General features: G+C 38.8%; 2 protein-coding genes and 1 long non-coding RNA gene across 10 annotated transcripts in view; 2 read left to right on the top strand and 1 right to left on the bottom strand.

Annotated features, from left to right (window-relative positions):
- Positions 1-4,541: 4,541 nt before the first annotated feature.
- On the top strand, positions 4,542-8,179 carry PNRC2 (proline rich nuclear receptor coactivator 2). Its single transcript, XM_016126781.2, has 3 exons — positions 4,542-4,725; positions 5,615-5,820; positions 6,141-8,179. Exon 3 carries the CDS (start codon positions 6,159-6,161, stop codon positions 6,576-6,578), a length of 420 nt encoding a protein of 139 aa, XP_015982267.1. The 5' UTR covers positions 4,542-4,725; positions 5,615-5,820; positions 6,141-6,158; the 3' UTR covers positions 6,579-8,179.
- Positions 8,180-9,371: 1,192 nt separating this feature from the next.
- On the bottom strand, positions 9,372-22,094 carry SRSF10 (serine and arginine rich splicing factor 10). 7 transcript variants are annotated; one of them, XM_036230103.1, is made up of 7 exons: positions 21,895-22,094; positions 20,428-20,532; positions 16,763-16,866; positions 15,320-15,482; positions 15,024-15,077; positions 14,789-14,890; positions 9,372-11,519 (listed from the first exon to the last, which is right to left on the bottom strand). In XM_036230103.1, exons 1-7 carry the CDS (start codon positions 21,957-21,959, stop codon positions 11,459-11,461), a joined length of 654 nt encoding a protein of 217 aa, XP_036085996.1. In that variant the 5' UTR covers positions 21,960-22,094; the 3' UTR covers positions 9,372-11,458. The 7 variants fall into 7 exon arrangements, 6 of the variants coding, with proteins under 6 accessions (XP_036085996.1, XP_015982265.1, XP_015982264.1 ...); XR_001594661.2 differs by lacking the exon at positions 9,372-11,519 and adding an exon at positions 19,627-19,989 and having other exon boundaries at positions 12,834-14,890; positions 16,763-16,869; positions 20,361-20,532; positions 21,895-22,059; XM_016126779.2 differs by lacking the exon at positions 14,789-14,890 and having other exon boundaries at positions 15,024-15,074.
- The window catches only part of LOC107501030, a 59,632-nt gene continuing 58,811 nt past the window's right edge, over positions 22,085-22,905 (top strand). For both annotated transcript variants that reach the window (XR_004953764.1, XR_004953766.1), the window contains exon 1: positions 22,085-22,194. This is a non-coding gene — a long non-coding RNA (uncharacterized LOC107501030). The remainder of the gene's footprint in view (positions 22,195-22,905) is intronic.

Consider the following 22,905-nt stretch of genomic DNA (forward strand, 5'->3'; position numbering starts at 1 on the left):
GCAGGCAGCCTACTTTATTTACTCTTTGTAAGTTCCAAGAACTTGCTTCCCCTAACTGAAATAAGACATCAGCTGACAGACCTGCGAGCACTCAAAGTTGTACTCTAAATTCACGCATGAGCTTAAGGAATAAAAATAACCAAACCAGCTTGTTTTAAGGTTGATACACTGGGAGGTAAGTGACTCAGCCTGAATGCCAGTCAGTCCAACTAGAGACCCGTTCCATAGGTTTGGCAAATATGCAGGTGATTGCCCCAACTGCCCTGACACTTACGGAGTCTAAAATACAGTAAGCCAGTCCTCCAAAGCTGTACTTTAAGAATCACCTTTTGTCCTGATGCGGGACAGGGCAAATATCCCTGAGTCGGGAGGAGCTCAGGCCCTGCACTGAGAGAGTAAAGGTTCTTCTTGGTTGAGCACGAGAAAGGATTCAAATGCCTGCCAGAGTTAAGAGCCTAAACGAAAGTTTACTAGAGAAGGGGGAACACTCCAGAGAGCTTGGTCTCCTCTCAGAGGCAGAGAGTGACAGCCTGAGAGAGACTCAGAGGGGCCCAGAGAGAGACACACACACAGTGACAGCGAGATGGACAGAGAAAAAGACCCTGAGAGGACACTAGAGTTCAGGGAATTCAGTTTATACATCTTTCTTAGTTTCTATGAATTACAGTTTAAAAACTTCACCCATTTTCCTTTGATAGTATGCATACAGTGAAAGCCTAAGAGTGTAGGGGGAAAGGTAAGGATATGCAGTGTGAAAGGCCTGCTGGCAATTCCCAGCCTCTGATCCATAGGTTCCCGTGATTTTAGCTGTAGGGAAGGAATGATTTTATTTTGTGTAGGGCATGATATGACTTAAGACTGTTTTCCTGTTTTCCCTTCACGGTGTGGGGAAATGGGTTGTTAGCAATCCTGTGTTCTACAGGTGTTCTCCTGGCCTGGCTCAGGGCTAATCAGGATATCGCAGCCTCTGAATATAGTTAAACATTTCAGTTCTCTTGCCTTTTCCCTACATCAGTCCCATTTCTACCTACAGATCAGGTGGGTAATGTTTAAGTCAAGTTTGTTGATTTTGGCTCTTGTTGATTCATACTTCATAACAGATCCTCCTGGAGAAGAATTTCGGCATGTGGGAATCCCTTCCTTTTCCCTTCCTTTCCACAGGGTCCAGTACGATGCCGGCAACCTGCACTCTTTAGTGATGTGAGCAAGTTGATTTTGTGTTTACAACTTGACATTGCCTCTCAGAGGAAGAACTGAGGAAATGAATCTCCCAGACACTAGCTTTCTTCTCTGATAAATAGTAAAGGGAACAGCTTTTGAGTTGCTTTAGGGCTGAGAGGGACTCTCGTTGACTGTTGTACCCCCAGGGCTTGGCAGAGAGCCTGCCTCAGGCACCAGATAAATCTTTGTTAAATAAATGTTTGGTATTAGAAACCCACGCTATTTATTATGCATTTAGCTCCCAGCATTGGAGACAGATCTACATCCTGAGAGCTGTTTGTTTGCATCGACCTTTTTTTCTATTTGAACTGGGAACCTCTAATTGGATAGTGTTGGTGGAACTGACTTTAAAGACCAGCATCAGACAGACAGAGGCTGTATCACATATCCCCAAGAGGGAGTGATTTTAACTGCTGCTCCCCAGTTCTCAGCTGCTGCGGCAACTTGGTACATGTTAATAAAGAATAAGGCAAGGGCTGGATTGAAAGGCTGCCTGGGATTCTGGGACATGGGGAAGGCTTTTTAATAGCACTCTCTTGAGGGCATCCTGACTCTCACCTTCTGGCAGAGAACGTGGTTTTGCTAGATGGCAGGATGGAAGCTCCAGTCAGTGTCTGCTCTGGATGAAGCACCTTTCAGGCACTGGGGAGGACGCAGAGGTGACGTACAGAAACTGCGGGCGACACAGAGCCTGGGCTCAGGACTCGAGTGTGTGGCTTTCAGTTCTAAACAGCTTCAGATTCTTCATCTGCGCCTTAGAGATCAAAATAGATCCCATCCCATTAATTTAGGGAGGAGGCAAGAGAACTAAAATGTTAAATCAGGCTATATTCAAAGACTGCAACATGTTGATCAACTCTGCAGCCAGGCCATGAAGATACCTGCAGAACAAAGGGAGATTTCTGCTGGGATTGCTAACAACCCATGTCCCACACCTGGGGAAGCAGGAAAAAAACAGTCTTTAAGTGACGCCCTACACAAATAAAACCATTCGTTCCCTATGGCTAAAATCATAGGGAATCTATGGATGAAAGGCTGAGAACTGCCAGCAGGCCTTTAACGCTTAGTACTCTTCCCCTTCCCTCTCCTCACTGTATGCACATATCAAAGGAAATGAGTAAACAAAGTCCCTAAACTGTAACTCACGGAAACAAAAGAATGATATATAAATTGAATTCCCCAAACACTTGGGGTCCCTCTCACTGCGTTTACTGTGACTGTCGATCTTGGTCCCTCTCACCATCTGTCAGTACTCTTCACTGTCTCTCATCGTCCAGGTCTCTCTTGGTCCCTCTCACTCTCTTCTGTGGAACGTGGCCCCTTTTCTAACAGGCTTTTCTTTTGACTCTAACTTTGGCGTGTGTGTTGAAATCTTTCTATACTCTGCGCCAAAGGACCTTCTCTCAGTGCAGGGCTTGGTCTCTCCCTACTCAGGGAAATTTGCCCTGTCCTGCACCACCATAATTTGTGAAAGTGACTTGAAATGTTGTAAGCAAAACAGTTTAGCTCAGGGCAGGGGAGGCAGAGCATTTAATATTAATGTGCTTGTTTACAAGTACCCAATACCTTATCTGTGTGTTTATGTTTATATGTTTATACAGATAAGATTCGGAGGAGACTGAATTCTGTAATACGATTTTGGGCCACTTAAGTTTTTTTTTTTTTAACGTGACAATCATCCGTGGAGGATGGAGAGAAAGAAGGGTGTGTGTGTGTGGAGGGGAACGGGGTGGGGTGGGGGGGATGCAGCAGGGATGAATTTGAAAGATATTTGGATGATAAAAAAGAATTAGAAAGAAAATGCTCAGACTGAAACCTGGCTGTTAACTTTACAAAACCAGTATATCAAAAAAATATATTGTAAGGGTCTTTCCTGAAGTCAAAGTTTTGGACTGTTAAATATAGCGGTGCTATTTTCTGGCCAGATGTCTAAGCCAGCTTTCTGAATTTTTAGGAAACAGATTACACGTTCAGCAACCTAGCAGCTGTTTACCATATCTGATACATCTCATTTGACTATAATATGATTAGCACCAGAAAGTCCCATGCTCAAAAATATCTCTTCTACACGTTTCACCAAATTAATTTGATTAACAAACTCTTTTTTTAAAAATGCAGTCGCTTAGGTAGTTTTCTTATGAAATCTTAAGGTCCACTGCTAGAAGAACATAGAGGTGGGGGATGATGGCCACAAAAAACTGAAGATTAAAAATAAATTATGTATATCTTACATGTAATGTACACTATATATATACATCCTGTGATGAAAATGTTCATATGTTCATAGAAATTGGAAATTGGTGTTATTTTAAAACACTCACTTTGGGTTGTTTATCCATTCACTCCACAAAACTTGCCCTTTTTCTCTTCTCTGCACCTTGCTGGCATAATCAACTAACTCTATCTTTTCTCCTGCTTTTCACTTGCAAATTGGGCAGAAAGGGGAATAACAAATTTTCCTCGTGCGCACTGTGCTCAGAAAAATAAAACCGGGCTTTGCCCCGCGAGGGTGTGTATGTGTGGGAAGGCGTGGGCGGATACGGCCACGCGTAGTTACGAGACGGTACGCTGGAGGAATCTAGCAAAGTTAGGGACCAGTGGGGACACAAAGAGGAAGTGATTAATTCGGTCCGTGAGCTCGTCGGAAACGCGTTCACAGGGCCGGCAACTTCTGAAGAATTTTGAGGCTGGCGTGGGGAGGACAGGAAGCACTGCAAGCTTTGGGAGCTACAAATAAGTTCCCGTGCGGAGGAACAGAACGAGGGGAGCGGCGGGTGCAAAGGCGCAGCCGCCAGGCCTCGGAAGGCAACTTTGCTGGGAGTCTTCCAGCTGTAAAACACTAGTTCCACGGCCCAGGGACCTGAACTCGGGGACCAAATGGCACCTTAAGTAATTCCCCCCGGTGAGGAAAATCACCCACGTCCTAAACGGCGGGGGGCCAGCGAGCCGGAGAGCCAGGATGGAGGTGCTGCCCCGGCGAGCGCCCCTTCCCAGGTGCCGAGCGCGCGCTGGGAGAGCGGGCTCCAGGCGTCGGGCGCTGTCAGTTTCCCGGGCGAAGGGCAGACACCACCGCGGCCCAGGGAGCCGGGGAACAGCTGGGTGGACTCCCCCAAGAGGGGTCCGGTGTCAGCCACGGGCCCGCAGCAGTTGTTCCCGACATGCTCCTCTCGGAGAGGATTTCAAACCCTCGGCAACAACCACCTCCCTCCGTCGCCCGGGCCGCCCCAGCAACAGGCGGCGGCCCGCGTATCATTGGCCGGGCCACGCGTTGGCGCGTTTTGATTGGCCGCTGTGCCTCTCGGCTCCGCTCCTGCGCTCGTTGCTACCTCCATTTTGTCGGTAGAGGCAGAAGGAGGAGGTCGGGTAGGAACGCCGAGTTGGTCAGCAACTAACTCGTCGGTGCTCGTGGGCTTTGTTCGTTCCGTGCCTCGTCTCTCCTGGGAAGGGGAGGGGGCTTCGTCACCGAGCAGGAGCTGCCGCCGCCGCAGTCCGAGCTTGAAGTCGGTGAGTGGCGGTGGCGCCGCGGGGGCGGCCATGTTGGCGTCCGTGCTCCTCATTGTTGGGGGAAGGAGGCGAGATCCGGGAACCGGGTGGGACGCAGGCGGCCAGGGTTCTCGGGTCGGGCTCGAGAAAGATGGAGCCACTCGGAAGCCAAGCCCCATCGGAGGAAGCGAACTTTCCAGGCTTGCGTTGTTTATGATTCAAGGTCCAGGAACTGTTTACTTTGGGCTGTTAAAATAGTCTGGAAGGCCCTATTACTCTTTCGAAAAGAGGGCTTATTGATAACTTGGCTTCTTAGAATGTCAATGAAAACAAAATCTTCAGTGTTCACTGTAGGGAGGCATTTGTATATAATTGAGAAACTAGCTTAGATTGTTAAGGCATATGAAAAGTTATGTTAAAATGGGGAGGAGTTAAAATGTTCATAACTAAAAGAAATACGGGTGGCGTAGGCATGTTGGGAGAAGAGGCTTTATGAAAACGAATGTGATGCGTTGAAAGATTGAAAAATTCTGGTGAGACTTTAAAAACCTTTAGTAAGCTAATTTTAAGCCAATTTTTGTCATGGCTTATAAAGGCTAATGCTTTCCTAGTTTGACTTAACACTGTGGTCACAAAAACGGTGTGAATCTGAAGGGTCCCCAGGAAAAAGATACAAACAACTTGTTGGATGACTTGGCGGACACCTGTCCTACAATTCCCCCGGAAAGAGTTTTGGATCTCAAGGTAGAGAAGAGTTCTTAAGAGATGAGTTATAAGGTCAAAGAAAACCGTCTTAAGATTTTACGCTTCTTAGGTTCAAGAAGTAGCCAATCTTTATTTCTGTAGTAAATATAACCACTTCCTCCCGTGTTTTTGATTTGAATTAATGAAGTAATTTTTACTTTTCTAGCTAAGACTTCTCTCAAACTTGTGTGCTGAGGAGACTCAGATGTTGACCTCAGCTCCTAGGCTGGACTCAGCAGATTGGCCCATGAAAACTTCTGTATTGAGACAAAGGAAAGGATCTGTCAGAAAGCAACATCTGTTATCCTGGGCTTGGCAGCAAGGAAGAGGACAAGTAGTGGAAATCCTGCGATCTGAAAAGCAGACCGAAAGGTATAAAAAAATTCACTTCGTAATGAGGCAAACATTTTATGGTGGACTCATCCTAAACTAATATTTTTAAAAAATTTTTAAATAATGGATTTTACAGACTTGTGGGTTAGCTCTTTTTTCTTAGGATTGTAATAAAAACTGCATATAATGAAGTGTGAACGTATAATGAAGTTAAAGCAGCTGAATAGCACACTTTTGAGTCTTCCCCAAGATTTCCGTAGTTAAAAGTTGGGCTGTAGAAGCTGCTTATAAAGTTTTGCATTTTTTTTTTTTTTTTTTGCTGTAACTTTACTCAATATTTTGTTTCCATTCACTTACAGGTGACAAAGAAGTTGAAGATGGGTGGTGGAGAGAGGTATAACATTCCAGCCCCTCAATCTAGAAATGTTAGTAAGAACCAACAACAGCTTAATAGACAGAAGACCAAGGATCAGAATTCTCAGATGAAGATTGTTCATAAGAAAAAAGAAAGAGGACATACTTATAATGCATCAGCAGCTGCATGGCAGGCCATGCAAAATGCGGGGAAGAACAAAAACTTTTCAAATAATCAAAATTGGAACTCTAGCTTATCAAGTCCCAGCCTACTTTTTAAGTCTCAGACTAATCAGAACTATGCTGGAGCCAAATTTAGTGAACCACCGTCACCAAGTGTTCTTCCTAAACCACCAAGCCACTGGGTTCCTGTTTCCTTTAATCCTTCTGATAAGGAAATAATGACATTTCAACTCAAAACCTTACTCAAAGTACAGGTATAAAATAAGATTAAGTACTAATGTTTAAATTTAGTTATATTTAAGGATAGTTGTCAATTTCCATACGAAATACGTTAGGGGAATTTAAAACTGCTAATGCAGAAAACACAAGTTCATCTTGTGCACTGCGATGTAATGGTAGCGTCAGTGCAATGTAAAATAACTGAATTATTGATGATTGATCATTTTACTTGATATCAAGTGTTCTCAGTTGAGTAACTCGAGTGAAACCATTCACGTTTAGATTTGGGGAACAATAAAGGAATCAACTTTTTCCAATGCTTGTTAGGGTAAAATACTGATTTAAGATTATTCATAAGTCAGTATATTTGCTTGTTGAAAGCTAGTGAATCTGATTTTAAGTATCTGGTTGAGATATACAGGGATTGAAAAACTTAGTTGAGTATTTGAAAATTTAACATTCTAGAAGCACCAAAACCAGTAATATGCCAACAACCTGATGCACTGCCAAAAGAAAATGTGAATTTTTCTTCTAGTTGGTTTAGTAAACGGAAGGTGTTGAATGTAGAAGGGGCACTAGGGGCTGTTTAGAATGAGACAGTATACCCCAGTGTCCCCATTTCTTAAATGCAGTGGATAGGGACTGCCAACAAATGCACCAAAACCATTTTTATAGGAACAGTGTTTGGTGGTCACAGTAAAATACTTTTTTGTAATATAGTACTGCATAAGCTGTTGTGACAGTGATCTGGCCTCATCCCTGCAAAGCTTGCTTTAAGTAGGGAGCTATATAATGTGAGTTTGAGTACCTAGGAAAGAGCCATGTAAATATATGTAATAAACTTGTAGCATATGTAAAGTTTCATTGGCATTTATCCTACAAAATAGAATATTTTAGTATGAATTTGCTGAATGTGAGACCATGGACTCTTCTACACTATGGCCTAATTTTAAAGGTCCAGAGTAATTTGATTTTAAAGTCTGCCCTTGTACTGAAGTGCCAGTGTGTGTATGTTATAGTTGACCTGGTTGTAAACTATATTTCAAAATGAATCCTAGTGTAATAAGTTTTATATAACTATAACTGAAAAGGTTTTAAGCTGCTAAAAACACTTCCTATTTTTAAGAGATGTGAAAAGCAGTATGGGACTATTTTAATTTTTATTCCTTTAAGCCCAAAGATTAACTATTAAAGGGTCCCTTCAACCTTTAAAGTTCATAATGGCTTTGTACAATTTTTATAACCTAAGTATAGTTTGATGCCAATGTATTTCTTTTGTTACCAGTAAGTGCAACCCAGGGGACCACCTATGCAAAAGATGTGATTTCTTTCATAATACCTTGATAACATGTTTCACCCACCTTAAAAAAATACACGCTAAGTATAAAATCAACCCAACAGTAAATTTAAATATGTGAGGATGTTAAAAATTTCTGATTGTGCAAGTGCCCTATTTTCTAATTTGGCAGTTTTTTTTTTTCCCTCAATATTTTTAGGCAGAATGACCAAGATGTATTTCTCCAATTAAATTCTGGTGAGCTACTGCCTGAGTCAAATTAGATTCTAAAGACAAGTTTATATAGTACTAAATGTGCGTATACAAATTTGAAGCATGAAATAAATAAAACTGCTTTTTCCCCCAGTGGCTTGTTTATTTTGTAAATGCACACAATTAACCCAACTGAATTCTAAGACTTGATTTAAAGAGGCAGCCAATTTGTTGACTTGATTAGACATTTGGATTAGCTCAACTACACAAGAAAGCAACTACTGTGACTCCATCCATGTCCCCAATCAGGGCTAATAGTAAAAAGGGCCACAGGATACTTAGGAAACCTCATAAAGCTCCTTGAATCATTTGCTATTGAGTAAAGCAAGGTTTAAGTACATCTCTTTTTCTACATTGTAAGATTTAGGTTTACAGAAAAAAATTAACTACAAAAGAATTCCTCAAATTGTCAATAACCCATATGTTTTAAGCATTGTTGATAAAATCTTAAATTACACAGAAGCAGAGCTGTTTTCTCATGAGAACTGGAGGAAATTAACATTTTGAGTCCTCATTTTTTCCATTATTTCCTCAGTGTAATTGTTATGAGCAATGCCAAGAACTACCAATTTTTTTTTCTGTACTGTACTAGAATTTTACTACATTGAACAATCTGAGCCTAGGTGTCTTGGGTCTCTACCTTTAAATACAGCATAAAATTTTTGGTTTGGGATCGAAGTGGCAGGAGTTCAGAGGAGCACATTTTAAATATTTCCAACAGCTAAGAGTAACCTAGATAAAAGGTCAATGATAATTCTCACACCTCAGGTAGCAATATGTTTGTAGTTACTAGCCTACAGGTGACAGGGATTTCCCAAATCATTGTATTTTTGAGAACCAAAATGCTATAGTGGAGTCAGCCAGTGTCAGTGTATGTTACAGAATCCAAGTCCATAACCTATACAGTTCTGGTAAGTTGTCTCCCCTAAAGCAAGCACAATGTGGAAAGAAACAAAGGTTTAGGGTAAGTTTTTCTAGTGTTTAATTGCATTCTCATAGGCAATTACTTTGTAAAACAAAAGGAACAGTGTATCTCAAATCCAAACCGCTTAGCTTAAACATGAACGTCTACCCAGTCAGAAACCTTTATGTAAGGCAGAACTAAACCTTAAAACAAAAACCAAAAACAAACAAAAAAAACGAGATTTTTTTGGCTCCTAGACCAGTTTATTTCACTCTCCAGCACTCGAGATGTGATCTACAGAAAACTAGACACAAAGGCCTCTTACTTAACAAACTACTCTGTCAGTTATCAACAAAATGAATTTACACGCCTTGCGTTTTATTCCAAACGAGAATCCCATTTTTAATATATGGATGAAATAACTTAGGAATACATAAACGTAATGCAATAAACAGTAACACTGTTGGAGGCGGCGGCAGAGGGAAAAAACCCGAGAACCTTTTCACAGCAACCAGCTGTGTCTTGGAGATGTTTAACAGTTGAATGACGACAAACAGGTTGCTCACTTCATTTATGTGAGAACAGTACTCCTGGGACTCCTTAAAAGCTTTGATAGACCTAGAACATTAGATTATTCCTGAGCTACCACGGTGCTGTCTCAAGCCACAGCCTCCCCAATTCAAAATATCTCAGGATTTTGTAAACAAGATCAAAATGCAATACAATGAGATTGAAATTTAGAAAACCAGGTTGAAGAGTTTGAGCCACATCAGTTTTGAGATCTTGGGTTATTTAACCTCTTTCACCCAGAAAAGTTAGAAGCAAAATATTTTCTGTAATTAAACCTATTTTATAAATCAAATCTTTCAAGTGAACTCTAGATTCCATTATACTAATTTTATTGTAAAAATTTTCCCATGAGAAAAAACAAGTGCAAAACAGTAACAAAGATGAACCAAACAAAACCATGTACTCTCATCTAGGATCTGCCACTTACTTTGCTGTGTAATCTAGGGCAAATTTTGGGGCAGGGGGGCGGGGGGGACCCTCCATTTTCATACCTTCCTTAGTTATATTCTGTACTTTCAAAGGCTTCAACACTTCCATAGTCTTAGATGAAGAACTTTATGTGAAAAGTTTACACATGTGGCAGAAATACATGTGAGTGATGAAATCAATATATAGGAAATTGAGCTTCATATCCTAATAAGGAACTAAGGAATCCAAAACATTGTGATACTATAAAAGTTATTTATTCACTATACACAGAACATGTCCCCTATAAAATGTACATGTAAATCACTAAAAAGTATAACTCGGAGAACATTTTCTTAATTACAGAACATACTATATCAGTTGGGATAACAGCTCTGTCTGCCTCGAAATCTAATTATAGCACCCAGAGTCTCCTTTAGATCTAATGCAAAGTTAAATACTTTTGGGGGGATTATTTCCTAATATGTGGTTGAGGCAGTTAACAATTTAATATAACTCTAGCATATTACAGTCACTGCACAATAAATCAGTTTATTACAGATTAAAACATCATTTTTTCATTATTTGTATTAATGGGATGCAAACAAATACCGATACTTTTAAATGGCAGGTAACCATTAAATTACTAATCTTTGATAGTATATTGGGTTTTATAATTACATTAGAATATGAATGGTGCAAAGTATTGTCACAAATAATACACCTCAAAACAATGAGGCCATACTGTAATGTTATTCACTAGATTGTGCTCAGTAGATATTGAATAAGTGAATTTTATCTATTTTTCTCTCCAATTACCTAGTACAATTTTTGCCCCCCAGTTACGGGCTGAGTAAATGTTTGCTGAATATACTGACTAGGAAAGAGGTGAGAAGAGATGGTACCTCTTAACTGGATGTCAAGTATTATAACTGAAATTTACCTGGGAATGAGTTGTTTAAGATGTAAACTGCACATGGCATACAGGTAAATAAACTCGGATGCCAACAAAGCAAACCATTAAGCAGAAAACACTGGCACTGGAATAAACAAAGGCGAGATTGCCAATAGCAAAAATGGAACTGACTTGAGATAACTAAGAAAAAGTTTATAATGGACCAGACCTTTTTTCACCCAATTCAGTTTGAGACAGACCAATAGAGGCACTGTACAAGACTATGGCTGTCTTCCTTCATGTTCAGACATCCTAGTTTCCAGTAATTTATTATGGACCTGTTACCCATGAATTAATATAAACCTATTCAGATTTAGGGATTAGTTTCCACAAGTACAAAGTTGAATTTCCTTTTATTTGTCCTAAAATGCTTACTTTCAAACTTGAAGGGACTTCAATTATTCCATGTAGTTTTCAATAACATTCTTTTATCTTTTCAGACCAGAATCAAAGTATTCATACAGTATTCATACTGCAGCACCTTCCACCCACCCTTTGGTCGCTTGAACTGCCCTTCTTTGGTTCTTTTTCCGCTTTCTCAGATCTTTCTTGAAGTGTAGTAAGCAGAACTGTACTGGGTATTCCAGCTGCAGTTTGGTCTTAAATAAAAGAAGGATGTTTGTCAGTTTGGTTTTCTTTATTCTTCTCTGTGGTATACAGGATTTTGTTAGTTGAACTGGATGTAGAAGCTTACTGGGCCAAATTTTCAAGAGAATAGTACAATAGTTCCCAGGTCTTTTCCCTGGGTTTTAACTTAATAGCTCATACTCTATGTACAGCACCTTGCCTTTCTCACTGAAGCATTATCTGTCATTTTTCTTCTTGTTTACTTGGCTTAAATACAAATAAACAAAAAAAATGCAGAGATCTTAAGTAAAAAGTGAAGTGTCAGCCCTCACTTGAGTCTTGATATGTTCTACTCTAATGTATTGAGTAAGGTGCCAGACACACAGTAGGTACTCAATAATTGTAGAACTCAAATATGTAATCCAAAATTAAAGTGCTCTGTAAGGATCCTCATCAGGTATCAGTAGGATCCTAACTATCATGGGTTCAACTACAATATAGTCCTTCTGAAGTTGTTAGGTATATCACTTTAGAAATGACATAAATTTCTCAAAAAAGTAGTCTAGAAATAAGTGATACAATAAAATAAGTAAAAACTGAAAATATCAGTCCTTCTAATTCTACAAATACTGAGAACAATCTCAATCTCTCTCATATTATAGTCCATTAAAAAAAATCATGTAAGGACCAGGCCTGGGCTTAATTCCTGGATTTACCTTTTATAGCCTTTCTTTGTGCCTCAGTTTCTTTATCTGTGATATGAAGAAAATAAAAGTATATCTCTCATAGGGTTTTGTGAAGAGTAAATGAATTAACACATTAAGCTTTTAGAATAGTGTCTGGCACATCATAAGTATGTAGTAAGCATCAGCTTTGTCATCATATAGTAGCTAGAATTCAAACCACAAAACACCTAAACCAGTTCCCCTAAATGGTTATCACTTAATATTAATTGCTTACCAACATTCAACATTTAAAAGTATTTTAAATCACGCCATAAACATAAGGCCCAAAACATCTTGTTTAGAATGGGGAAGAGCAGAATTATTGGTCTATTCAATAATGAAAATATAAATGTATAATTAGCTGACCCAAATTTCATTTTAATGCGTCTCTTAACACTACCAATAACCCCTAAGTTATTTAACCTAAGGGGCTTTGACATTACATAGGGAATTTTTAAGTATTATGTAAAAGATGTACCTTACTGGCAAGTTCTATTATTTCTAAAGTAAAAGTTAGTTGTGCCTAGTGCAACACTGATTAAAACTCTTCCTAAATCTACAAACGATTGTTTCCATTGTTAATTTTAGAATCTCATTCAAAACTATAATAATTCCAGTTAATCATTATTTCCTTCATTTTGTTTTTATTATAGCATGTTTGCTTAATTTACAGCAAGCAGAAAATAAGCTGGGTCTTGTTTTGATCCAAACATTGATGTTTTAAAGGTTGTACACAATATTTGTTAAAAAGAACATATAAAAATACCTTTTTAGAAGCTTCTATAAGAAAGAAAATACAAAGTTTAACCCCACAACTTTCCTCTTTGCTAGAACTGCAAACTACTGCTACAGTTTTTAAATAGACTTTTTGTTGTTTAAACTATACATCCAGGAAAATCTAAAAAAATTAAAGAAACGTGCATATAAATGATTGCATAGCAGAACATGAACATTAACTGCAAACAGTAAAGAAATAAAAGTTAGAAATACTATCAAATATACAAAGGTTCTAGAATCAATCCTTTAAACACATTCCACAAACAGTATTTAAAAACCATCTTTTGTTCTTTACAGGCAAGGCCCAGATTACTAAAACCAAAATTGAAAAAAGCAATCCTCTAAAAGGAATCGTTTCCCTACATTCTTACTTATAACCTGCAAGCAAGCAATCTAAAAATTTTAAAGATGCTAGCTTTCATTCTGAAATGAGATTGGACATGTCAAGTCACTTTTATTGTCCCCAAAACGATCTCTCAGAGAAATGCTTGAAATTATAAATGGTTAAGGGTATTTTCTCATTTTTATCCAGGTACTACATTGCTAATCAATCAAAAACTCAAGAGATGTGACTTATATTTAAAGTCAATTCTTTTTCCAAAATTACTTTAAATTTCATGGCACCACAGAATCACCTAGAATGGGAGTGTCTTTCAACTTGCCTCATATTAAACAAACAGGTGTGAAGAACAAGCCTCTTTCATAAAAAGGGTCAGGCAAATTTTGATACAAATGCACATACTGAGTGCTATAAGCATCAAAATTCAGTTCTTTTACACTATGTGCACACACCTACTTTGAAACAATGTACTTGCTTTTTAAGGGCAGCAGGAAAACTAAGTAACATTATGATCAACCATGTTCCTTACACAGGAGTATCCTTTTCTCCTTAAAATTATTTCTGCCATCATTAACCTGGTCAAATTTTAAAGTGAGTTTTTTCTGATGTTTTTATGTTCCAAATCTTCATAGAAACCAGAAAAAAAAAAGCAGTGAAGGCTCCATGTTTCGGTCAAAAACTCGGTCTCCCTGAAAATGCTACTTAACCCAGTTGGCATCATTCTCTAAGACAGTGGGGTTAACAAAAGAACTATTCCACACCGTGTCATAAATTAATATTATCACGGGCCTAAGACATCTCGACAAGACAAAGGTCCACCCTGACGCTAAATGTGTCTGATTAGTCAGTGTACTGTGGCTACAACTTCACTTTTGTATCTTTCTATCTCATTAGCAAGCTACATTACTAGGTTAACAGGTCTACCAAATATGGATATGAAAGTTTATTTTTAATAAGACAATGTTGCAAATTATGGTCAACCAACATCTTTTCACCAATACTTCAAGCATAAAAAAATGAGAATCTTTACAAAAATATACAGAGACACCACAAATTGGTAGCTGCCCATAACATTAAACAAACTGGACTCTTAAGAGTGGCTTCTCAACAGCATATCATTTTAATTATAACCATTGCCTGGTACAGGGAAAACTGACAAGTGTTTTGTAAGCATCATTGCAACATTGTACTCCTGATAATTTAAGTAAACCAAACTATGAGTAAATGAATGAAACATGCCTAAAAATATCATGGTTTATACTATCAGTGGCCACTGGACTTAGGACTAGTCCAAGACCTTGATCTAGATTTTGACCTAGACCTAGACTGTGATCTTGACTGAGATTTGGATCTAGGTGGTTCTTTTTTCCTTGATTCCTTTTCATATCTTGAGCCAGACTTATAATGTGTTTTGGAATCTGTTTTAGAGGTGCCTCTAGTTTTGGTGTGAGATGCAGACCTAGAACGTGATTTAGCCTTCATTTCTTTCTTGGGCTGGGACTTGGACCGTGATCTTGAATTGGATTTAGATCTTGAAAAAGATCGATTTCGGTGTTTGAATCTTTCAAAACAGAGGAGAGATACAATTAGAGTAAAAATTAGATTCTATATTAATCAAATTTATTATTTTTAGAGCAAAAGTTCACTCTGAAATTGAAAAATGTATAAGTCTCTTTCAAAGCAAAGTTATTTACCTATCATTGTCGGAATGGCTTCTGCTACGTCGTGGTCTTCCCGTCGGTCTACTGCTAAAAAGTACATCAGAAAAAGCAAACAGTGACAAACATCTATTTACAGTCTTTTAAAGTTTCTAATTAAAAAAGTAAACCATAAGTTTTTAAATGAAGCACTAAAATATTTTTAGTCTCAATGAAGCATACAATGTATATAATTAAAAGTAACAAAAAAGTAAAAAAAATAAAAATAAAAAGTAAAAGTTAACAAACATGAATCTTTCCTGACAGATCACTGTGCTACACATCACACTTACTTTCTAGGACTATAAGATCTTCTATAGTTGTAATCAAAGGACCGACTTCTTGATCTTCTTCTTTCATAACTTCGGCTTCTAGAACGTCTGTATCTGTCATAATCATCATAGCGTGAAGAACTGTACACATTCCTCCCTTCCTTGGCTTTCATCTGATTTGGAGCTATGAAATACACAGAACAGAAATATTTATAAACATTAAAAACATAGTATTTGTCTTCAAATTATAGGAAAAATTTGTGGCCCCTTCTCTTATATCTCCAATCTGTGCCAAAGTTAACTGAATATTAATCTTGGAAATTGTATTTATTTTTAAGGAAGTCTATTAGAAGACTGTTTTATGTTAAAAACATTCTCAACTATCTCCCAAATATTTTGCCCCGCCCCCGCCACCCCCAGGTCATTTGTTTGAAAACTTTGTTATTAGGAAAATATACCATTATATATTTTTAAAAATTGTCAATTACAATATTAATGACTTTTGAAACATGCTATTTTGGAGTCATCCCACTGTTATTAAGAACACAATTAACAATGACAGAACACTACTGGTGACCTATGAACAAACAATGTGTAGTGTCAAAATGCAGCAAAATACAGGCAAATAGTTTTGGGATACAACAGAGAGGGCTGACACTTACTGAATGCCTTAGACACACCCATGTCCCTGGTCGGCCCTCAATTCTTATCTCAGTCAATTCTAAGAAGCAGGGATTTTATTTGTGTATATATAAATAATATAATGAATACTCAGGAACCCATCACCTAAGACCTAGAGAATTCTCAATAACATGTGTCTACCATTGTGTCTACCATTCTTCAGCAGCTATTTTAACCTCTATCTTTTAGTATCTTGCTCAAGGTAACATATGGTTGAGGCAGAATTCAAACTAGGTCTATATGACTTCGAAGCCTGTATTCCTGCCTCATTAGCACACAGCTAACACCTGGGATATGCCTGTATAATAATAAAAACCAAGTACTAATAAAAAATCTATTCTAGGTTTAACCTATATAGCCTTTCCTTGCTTATCTGCTCATCTCCATAGCCGTGCACCCACAAAATTACCCCATTATCCCTTGAAGATCTTTATGAGGAAGAGAAATGGCTCAAGGGACCCAAAACTTTCTAAATGTTATCCCTTTCAATAACACCCTAAGTATACTAAAACATGCCACAGGTGATATAGTATTGATGCACTTTTTTTTATTGAGTCCAAACATATTCCAGGCATTCTAATCTCCATATTCTACTTTGTCTACCCTGAAACTTTGTAATTCATCTAAAAATATGATGAAACAGAATATTCAAGATACTCTATCTTCTTAAAAACTATCTTTTTGGGTTTGAACAGATAGACAAATTACACAAATGCTTCCAAGAAGACATCTCAAAACACCATCTAAAAATGATATACACATATTAGGCATAAGGGTACTTACTCTTTCGATCCCCCTGTGCAAACTGTATTTCAATTTGGCGACCACAAATCCATTTTCTGTCCAAATTATGTAAAGCATCTTCGGCATCACGAACATCCTCAAATGTGCTAAATGTTAAGGGGCTTGGGAAGTTTCGCAGGCTTTGATAATCAATAAAAGTTCAGTTGGATCTTGAACAATTCACGATCTCTTGATATTATTCTAGAAAATCTACCAGACCCCACTGACTATACTAGTTGGCTGATTCAGCTATGAACATTTCACAGTATAATATTAAAGTACTTGTGAATTCCTAAGGCAGATGTTTGAAAACACACGTGAATACATATTGTAAAGTTATTACTGAAATAAGATGTTATAGCTGAACTACCAAGTAACCTACCAATTTTCCTTTTAATTAACTTTACAAAACAAAAAAACAAATGTCAGTTCTATGTTGCATGTTTAAACAAAAATTTCTTAAAACCAAAACTGTTTTTTATATTTTTATTTCAAATGAAAATAAGAAAATGCCAATAGTTCTTGTGTAAGCAAGCAGAATGTACCTTACCTTATACGTGATGAAAGCATTAAGCTCAAATTTTGCTGTTTTTCTCAGACATATCTAACACTATATTATTCAATGTAGTTGTCTTATACTTGCACGGGGAAGACTGGTAGCTAGCCACTTGTAGATATCAAGACAGAATCAAGCAACACTCAAGACAGCACTGTACCAAAAGTATATTACAACCATGTACAGACTTTGAAAAGCATGTTGTCAAGAAACAACAGACCATTTCTAAAGATTCCTGGACTGGAAAGTCCTAACCACCATGATATTAAACATATAGCATCCTGCAAAGAAGTGGGTTTGGGACTGGCTTTAACTTGAGAATTTCAAGATAATTTATTAGCTCAAAGCAGGAACTGTTGGTCTCTCCCTGTTTTTGATCTCAGAGATTAAGTTGCCTTGCCTTCTCTGCTCAAGGTCAGTTATAATACCAGGAGAAACCTTGGCTTTGCAAAATTATCAGTCCAAATTTAGCTTCTTTCCTAAAACCACCATTTTAATGGAAGCCAAGCACATACTTAGAGCGGTGTTGGATATAAAAACTTTGCAAAGGGAACTAGATTAGGTAGGTATGGGTGTGGATTTTCATTCTATTCTAAAAGTCACTATTTGAACTTGCTTGTTTCTATTTCTTAAATTTCAGAGATCTTGAGAGCTGATTAAAAAAACACCCCTGGACTGACATACTCCCTCTCCCTTAAAGACTGATACTAATATTCTTTTATTTCAGAGACTAAAAGGACTGTCTCACTAGATTTCCTATTTTTTTGTTCTGAAAGGAATTAAGCACCACAGACGGTTCCCAGCTCTCTTTTCCTGAGGTTATTATATGTAGGCTAATGCAGGAAGCAGTTTCCCCAAGTCCTAAATCATGGGCTTTCATATGAAAAGGTAAAGGCTGATGGGGAATTTAGAACCTTGAATACTATAACAAAGCATCCCCTCAAGATTAATGCAGTTGGCCTCTAAAAGGAGTAAGTTCACTTAAAGGTATACTAATTTATGTGCTGCTTCAAGAGACAGAACATAATTTTTCAAAAGACTTAGATCAAGAGGTGTAAAAATTATTAAGAAGAGCAAATCAATCCTCTTAGGCTAGCCTCAAAAACAGACTCCTGAGTTGGATGAACCATGGTAAAGTTCTACTTTACCTGTTAAAAGAAGGCTAATTAGGAACAGGGTCAAATAGAATAGCCACAGCAGGGGCAGCAGCATATCATTCTGATCCAACTTATGGAGAAATTTGTAATCAAGGGCTTAAAAAAAAAAAAAAAAAGCTTTTAGGACCATAGAAAGATTGTGTGTGTGTAAAAATTATATAATTTATCTTTAGATTCCTTTGGATGACAACTCTTCTGGCTCACAGACCACCCCAAAACCAGACAAACCAGGTAAAATCAGGTCAACAGTGTAAGCCAGAATGTACTGCTACCTTCCCCTCCACCCCCATAAAAACCAAGCCAGATATAGCTTTTATCCTCTCTGTAACAGAGCTTTGCAACAAATTCCCCTAACTGTCCTTGATCACTGGCCCTGTGGGAGTAGCAGCTTTCTGCATTTCCTCATTAAGTCTCACTAGGACTCTGCTAAGTTTCAGGAGACGCATTGAACTTAAGCAATAAATTTTCCTAGCATCAAGTCCACAACCCAAACCCCTGTAGTTGCGGGGAGATGATCTCAGTGAAGGAAGTAATGCCACCTGAAACACTGACCCAGGGAATGATTTTCAAGATACTTATTAGGTACCCATACTAGGGATAAGGCCTTCTGCAATCCATTCAGGGCCAACTGATCACATGTGCTAAAGCAGTGCAGGGCCAGCGGGCTTCATAGACCCTAAGTGCCAGAAGTTAAAGAGTTATGTGTGTGCCCTGTGACAGCCCCTTACAAATTTATCTATAAATAGGTAGTTTCTCTAGATCGGACTCTATATGATCATCAGAGCTGTTTCTAAGTAGTCCCCAGTGCATGCACCTGTATCCCCTTTAAGCATGGCTCTGTGGAGCCGGCTTGACCCCAGAACCTACTCTAAAGAGCACTGCCTACTACCCTATGGCATCTGACCACCTGGTCCAAAACAGGAGTATGCTAAATTTAAGCTTAACAACATTATATCCTAGTATACTTTAACTTGAGAAGCTAAGAGAGTGCATTTATACAAGACCACAATCACAACATCAAAGGCCCACATAAATCAAGTTATAGGTTTTGTCACTAGACCAAACCAGAATTTTGAAAATTAACTGCTTACAAAACATAAAAAAATAAATTAAAAAGAAAAAAAAAGGAAAATAGTTATTCTGTAGGATACATCAGGTATGACTCCTTTAATCTTGGCCATCATTCAACTTCATCTTGACCTTTAACTCTTTAAGTGCTTGTCAGAAGGACTTGTCATGAGATGCTTGGCCAAATATGACAGATGGCTTTATCTTTAACTTTGAAAAACAACCTTTTCCCCCTTTTGTAGATAAAGCGAGGCTTTGTCTCCCATTAGGCTTGTCCTTCTTCCAGCTTTTCTTTATTTTTTCTTTTCCCAAACTCTCCCTTCTCTTCAAGCCTGATCCTTAAGAGGTCTTTGGCTTGTCTACTTTCCTTAAGTGTTGAACTCTACTCTAAAGGTTCTTTCATGCTTTCTCTTTGGGGTCGCCATAACTGTACAGCTTTACATTCTCTGAGGTAACAACAGAGGACAGCAAATTAGGGGACAATATTAAAGAAGTTTACCTCATTGTTATACAATTTGTTTTGATCAAGTGATTCAAATTAACAAACAAGAATACCAAACTTTAATTGCTAAGCACAAGAACATATTAACTTTAATTTGACTTACATTAAAGGTGGTAGAAACCAGAGTATTCAAATTTAAATCACATATTATAATTATTGTTTTGAGCTTCAGCAGTATAAATGGGAATTTAAATATTTTACTATTTTTGGATCAACTTTAAGAAATAGAGCAATGTGTGAGAATTAATTTTCAAAAATTTGAAGACATAAAGACATTTATTAAAGGACAAAAATAAACTACTTTTTAGATGTTACCTCTTACATAAACTTGAATTTCAAACTTCAACACCCCTCACTAATCAGCCATCTGAAGAAAGGATATTGAACATAAGCAAATCCTCTTGGACGGCGAGTGTAGAAATCAAGTGGAACATACACATCAACTATAGGACCATAACGACCAAATTCGCGGCGTAAATCTTCAGACCTAAAACATTATAAAAAGACCCCAAGTTTTTATGTTCACTCCCTAAAAGAGTTTCTTTGTAGTATCTCAATTAATGAAAGGAGCTATGCTGGGTCCTTGGGTAACCTGAAACATACAAGCTTTCTAACTATCAACATTCAGCCAATCTTAAGAACTTACAAAAATGTAAAGGCAGCCTATGCCCCAAGATGTTGGAAGATAAAAATGCAGTTTATAATAAAGTCTATTACTGTTTTATATTAACAGGAAAACAGATATTTATGGATATTTAATGGCAATTTACCTGCATTTTATCCACATTCTTCATTTTTTCAAAAAGTAGTAATGCTTGTATATAAGTATTGCTACTGTTTTTCTTTTACTGTTTCAAGTTAACTCTAATTCTCTGAAAAAAGTCAAGCACTTATTTTTACCCCAAAATTTTAGCGACAGGGTTAGATACTTGGTAGGTATAGTATGAAAGACAAGTCACAAATATATATAACTCCTTAAAAATGTCAAATGACATAAAGGGAAATTTTTCCGGACACTTGAATTATTACTATTGCTTACTTTCCTACTTTAAGAGCAGAAAAATGTAAATCACAAAAGGTTGCCATAGATATCTGACTTTTTGGCGGACAGTGATTATTTGTGTAAATATCAAGTCTCATTTCGTGACAAGATTTCTTTTAAAAAATCCTGACAGCAGCTCCAAGCAATTAAGGGAATTCTGAGAACAAAGGCACGGTCTAAATTAATCCAATTCAGTAATCCACGTCCTCACGGCAGAGGCTTCTTAAACCCTCCTTTTCAAAGAGTAACTAGTATTTCCGGGAAATGGAAAGAACTAGTTCTTACAGTTTAACTGAAAGAATTTGATGTGCCAAGTCTCAATATTCCCTTTCTCCAAACATCTCCATTAAAAAAACAACTACAACACAACAAAAATAGGGTTGCAAATGCTTCGCCACAATCCCACCCCCACCCCCGTTATTTCGCTGCAACATATTTAACTAAAAAAAATAATTCCCTAGGCGAGGGGGCGGGCACCCCAAAGAACGTGAACTTCAAATCAATGGGGAGCGGATGTTGGCCGCTGCAGGAGGTGGATGCGCCGAGACACAGCTGGAGAAAGGAGCCCTTAACTGCGGAGATGAACAAAAACCCCGCCACGCGGCCCGCGGCAGCCCGGGAGGACCAAGGGCACCGCCTTCGCTCCCACGCGGCTGCTGAGCCGGCGGCGCGGCCTAGTTTGGGCCCGAAAGCCAGCGTGGGGCCCGCCATCTTCGCCCCTTCCCCTCCCCCGGTCCCGCCACACGGGTCCTCTCCGAGCACTTGCGGCCTCCCCGCGAAGGCCTGGAGTACCTCCCTTGTACTTACCTGGTATCATCGGCCACGTTTCTTACGAAAAGAGACGTGTTGGGAGGGCGCAGGTAGCGGGACATAGCGGCTGCGTGAGTCTCGGCAGGGGTACTAACGGGCTCAGCAAACCGTCCACGGCTCCGGCGGCGGAACCTCAGGCACACACAACCAGAGAGCTCCGCTACGACAACTGCCTCTTCTCGCGAGACTTCACTCCCGCCTCCAACTCCCTCCTATCTGGGCGCAACGCCGGGACTGGCAACGGTCCTTTCCCGCGAGATCATTCGGCGTGCGCCTGCGCATGAGGAAGGCTATAGGGTACGTGCCGCAGCCTGGATCTCATTCATTGGCTTCTCGCTCTGCCTCCTCCCTTCCTTGCAGCCCGCTCTTTCTTTCTTTAATGCCTTATTTTCCCGCCCTTTTCTGCCTTCCACCGCTTTCCTCCTTCTCCCCGTCAAGTCAGGAAGCAGATGTTTTAACCCGTGCGCCAAACTTTATAGTTATTACTAACTAGGCGGAGTTTTAAACCTTATAATTCAGAGAGACCGCCATAAGATTTCCCGTGTGATCCAGGTTATGCCCTGGCTTTTATTCGATCGCCAACCAGCAAGAGAAGAATTACAGCTTCTATTGAGTGTGAAAGTGTCCTTGCAGAGATGAGTCTTTCTTTCCAGTGCTCTCTGCACGCCTGTGCACTCTCCCTGAGGGCCTTTGCCCAGGCTGTCCTTTGCCCACACCCTTCTCAGACATTTTCTCAACTATCCATGCTGTTTCCTCCTGATTAAAGGCCATTCTCAACCTTTTGATTGGAAATGCAAACCTCACATCTTAGTCTCAACTGTCATCCTCAGTGTACTCTCTGTTGCTAATGGCTTCCTGTCTGCATCATTCCTGTATTGCAGTAGTTATCCAAATTTTTGGTTTCAGAACCCCTTTACAAAGGGTTTACATAACTTATAAATTATGGAAGACCCCAAAGAGCTTTGTTTATGTGTGTTATAGCTATTAATATTTACTGAACCAGAACAA

Source organism: Rousettus aegyptiacus, unplaced genomic scaffold (assembly GCF_014176215.1).
Source record: "Rousettus aegyptiacus isolate mRouAeg1 unplaced genomic scaffold, mRouAeg1.p scaffold_m13_p_1, whole genome shotgun sequence".
Classification (NCBI taxonomy): Eukaryota; Metazoa; Chordata; class Mammalia; order Chiroptera; family Pteropodidae; genus Rousettus; species Rousettus aegyptiacus.

Coding starts and splice junctions, on each gene's coding strand:
- PNRC2 (XM_016126781.2), top strand. CDS start 6,159: ATGGGTGGTGGAGAGAGGTATAACATTCCAGCCCCTCAATCTAGAAAT.
- SRSF10 (XM_016126776.2), bottom strand. CDS start 21,959: ATGTCCCGCTACCTGCGCCCTCCCAACACGTCTCTTTTCGTAAGAAAC. Junction 20,533..21,894: donor AACGTGGCCGATGATACCAG/GTAAGTACAAGG, acceptor ATAATGTTTTAG/GTCTGAAGATTTACGCCGCG. Junction 16,867..20,427: donor AGAGGATTTGCTTATGTTCA/ATATCCTTTCTT, acceptor AACATTTAGCAC/ATTTGAGGATGTTCGTGATG.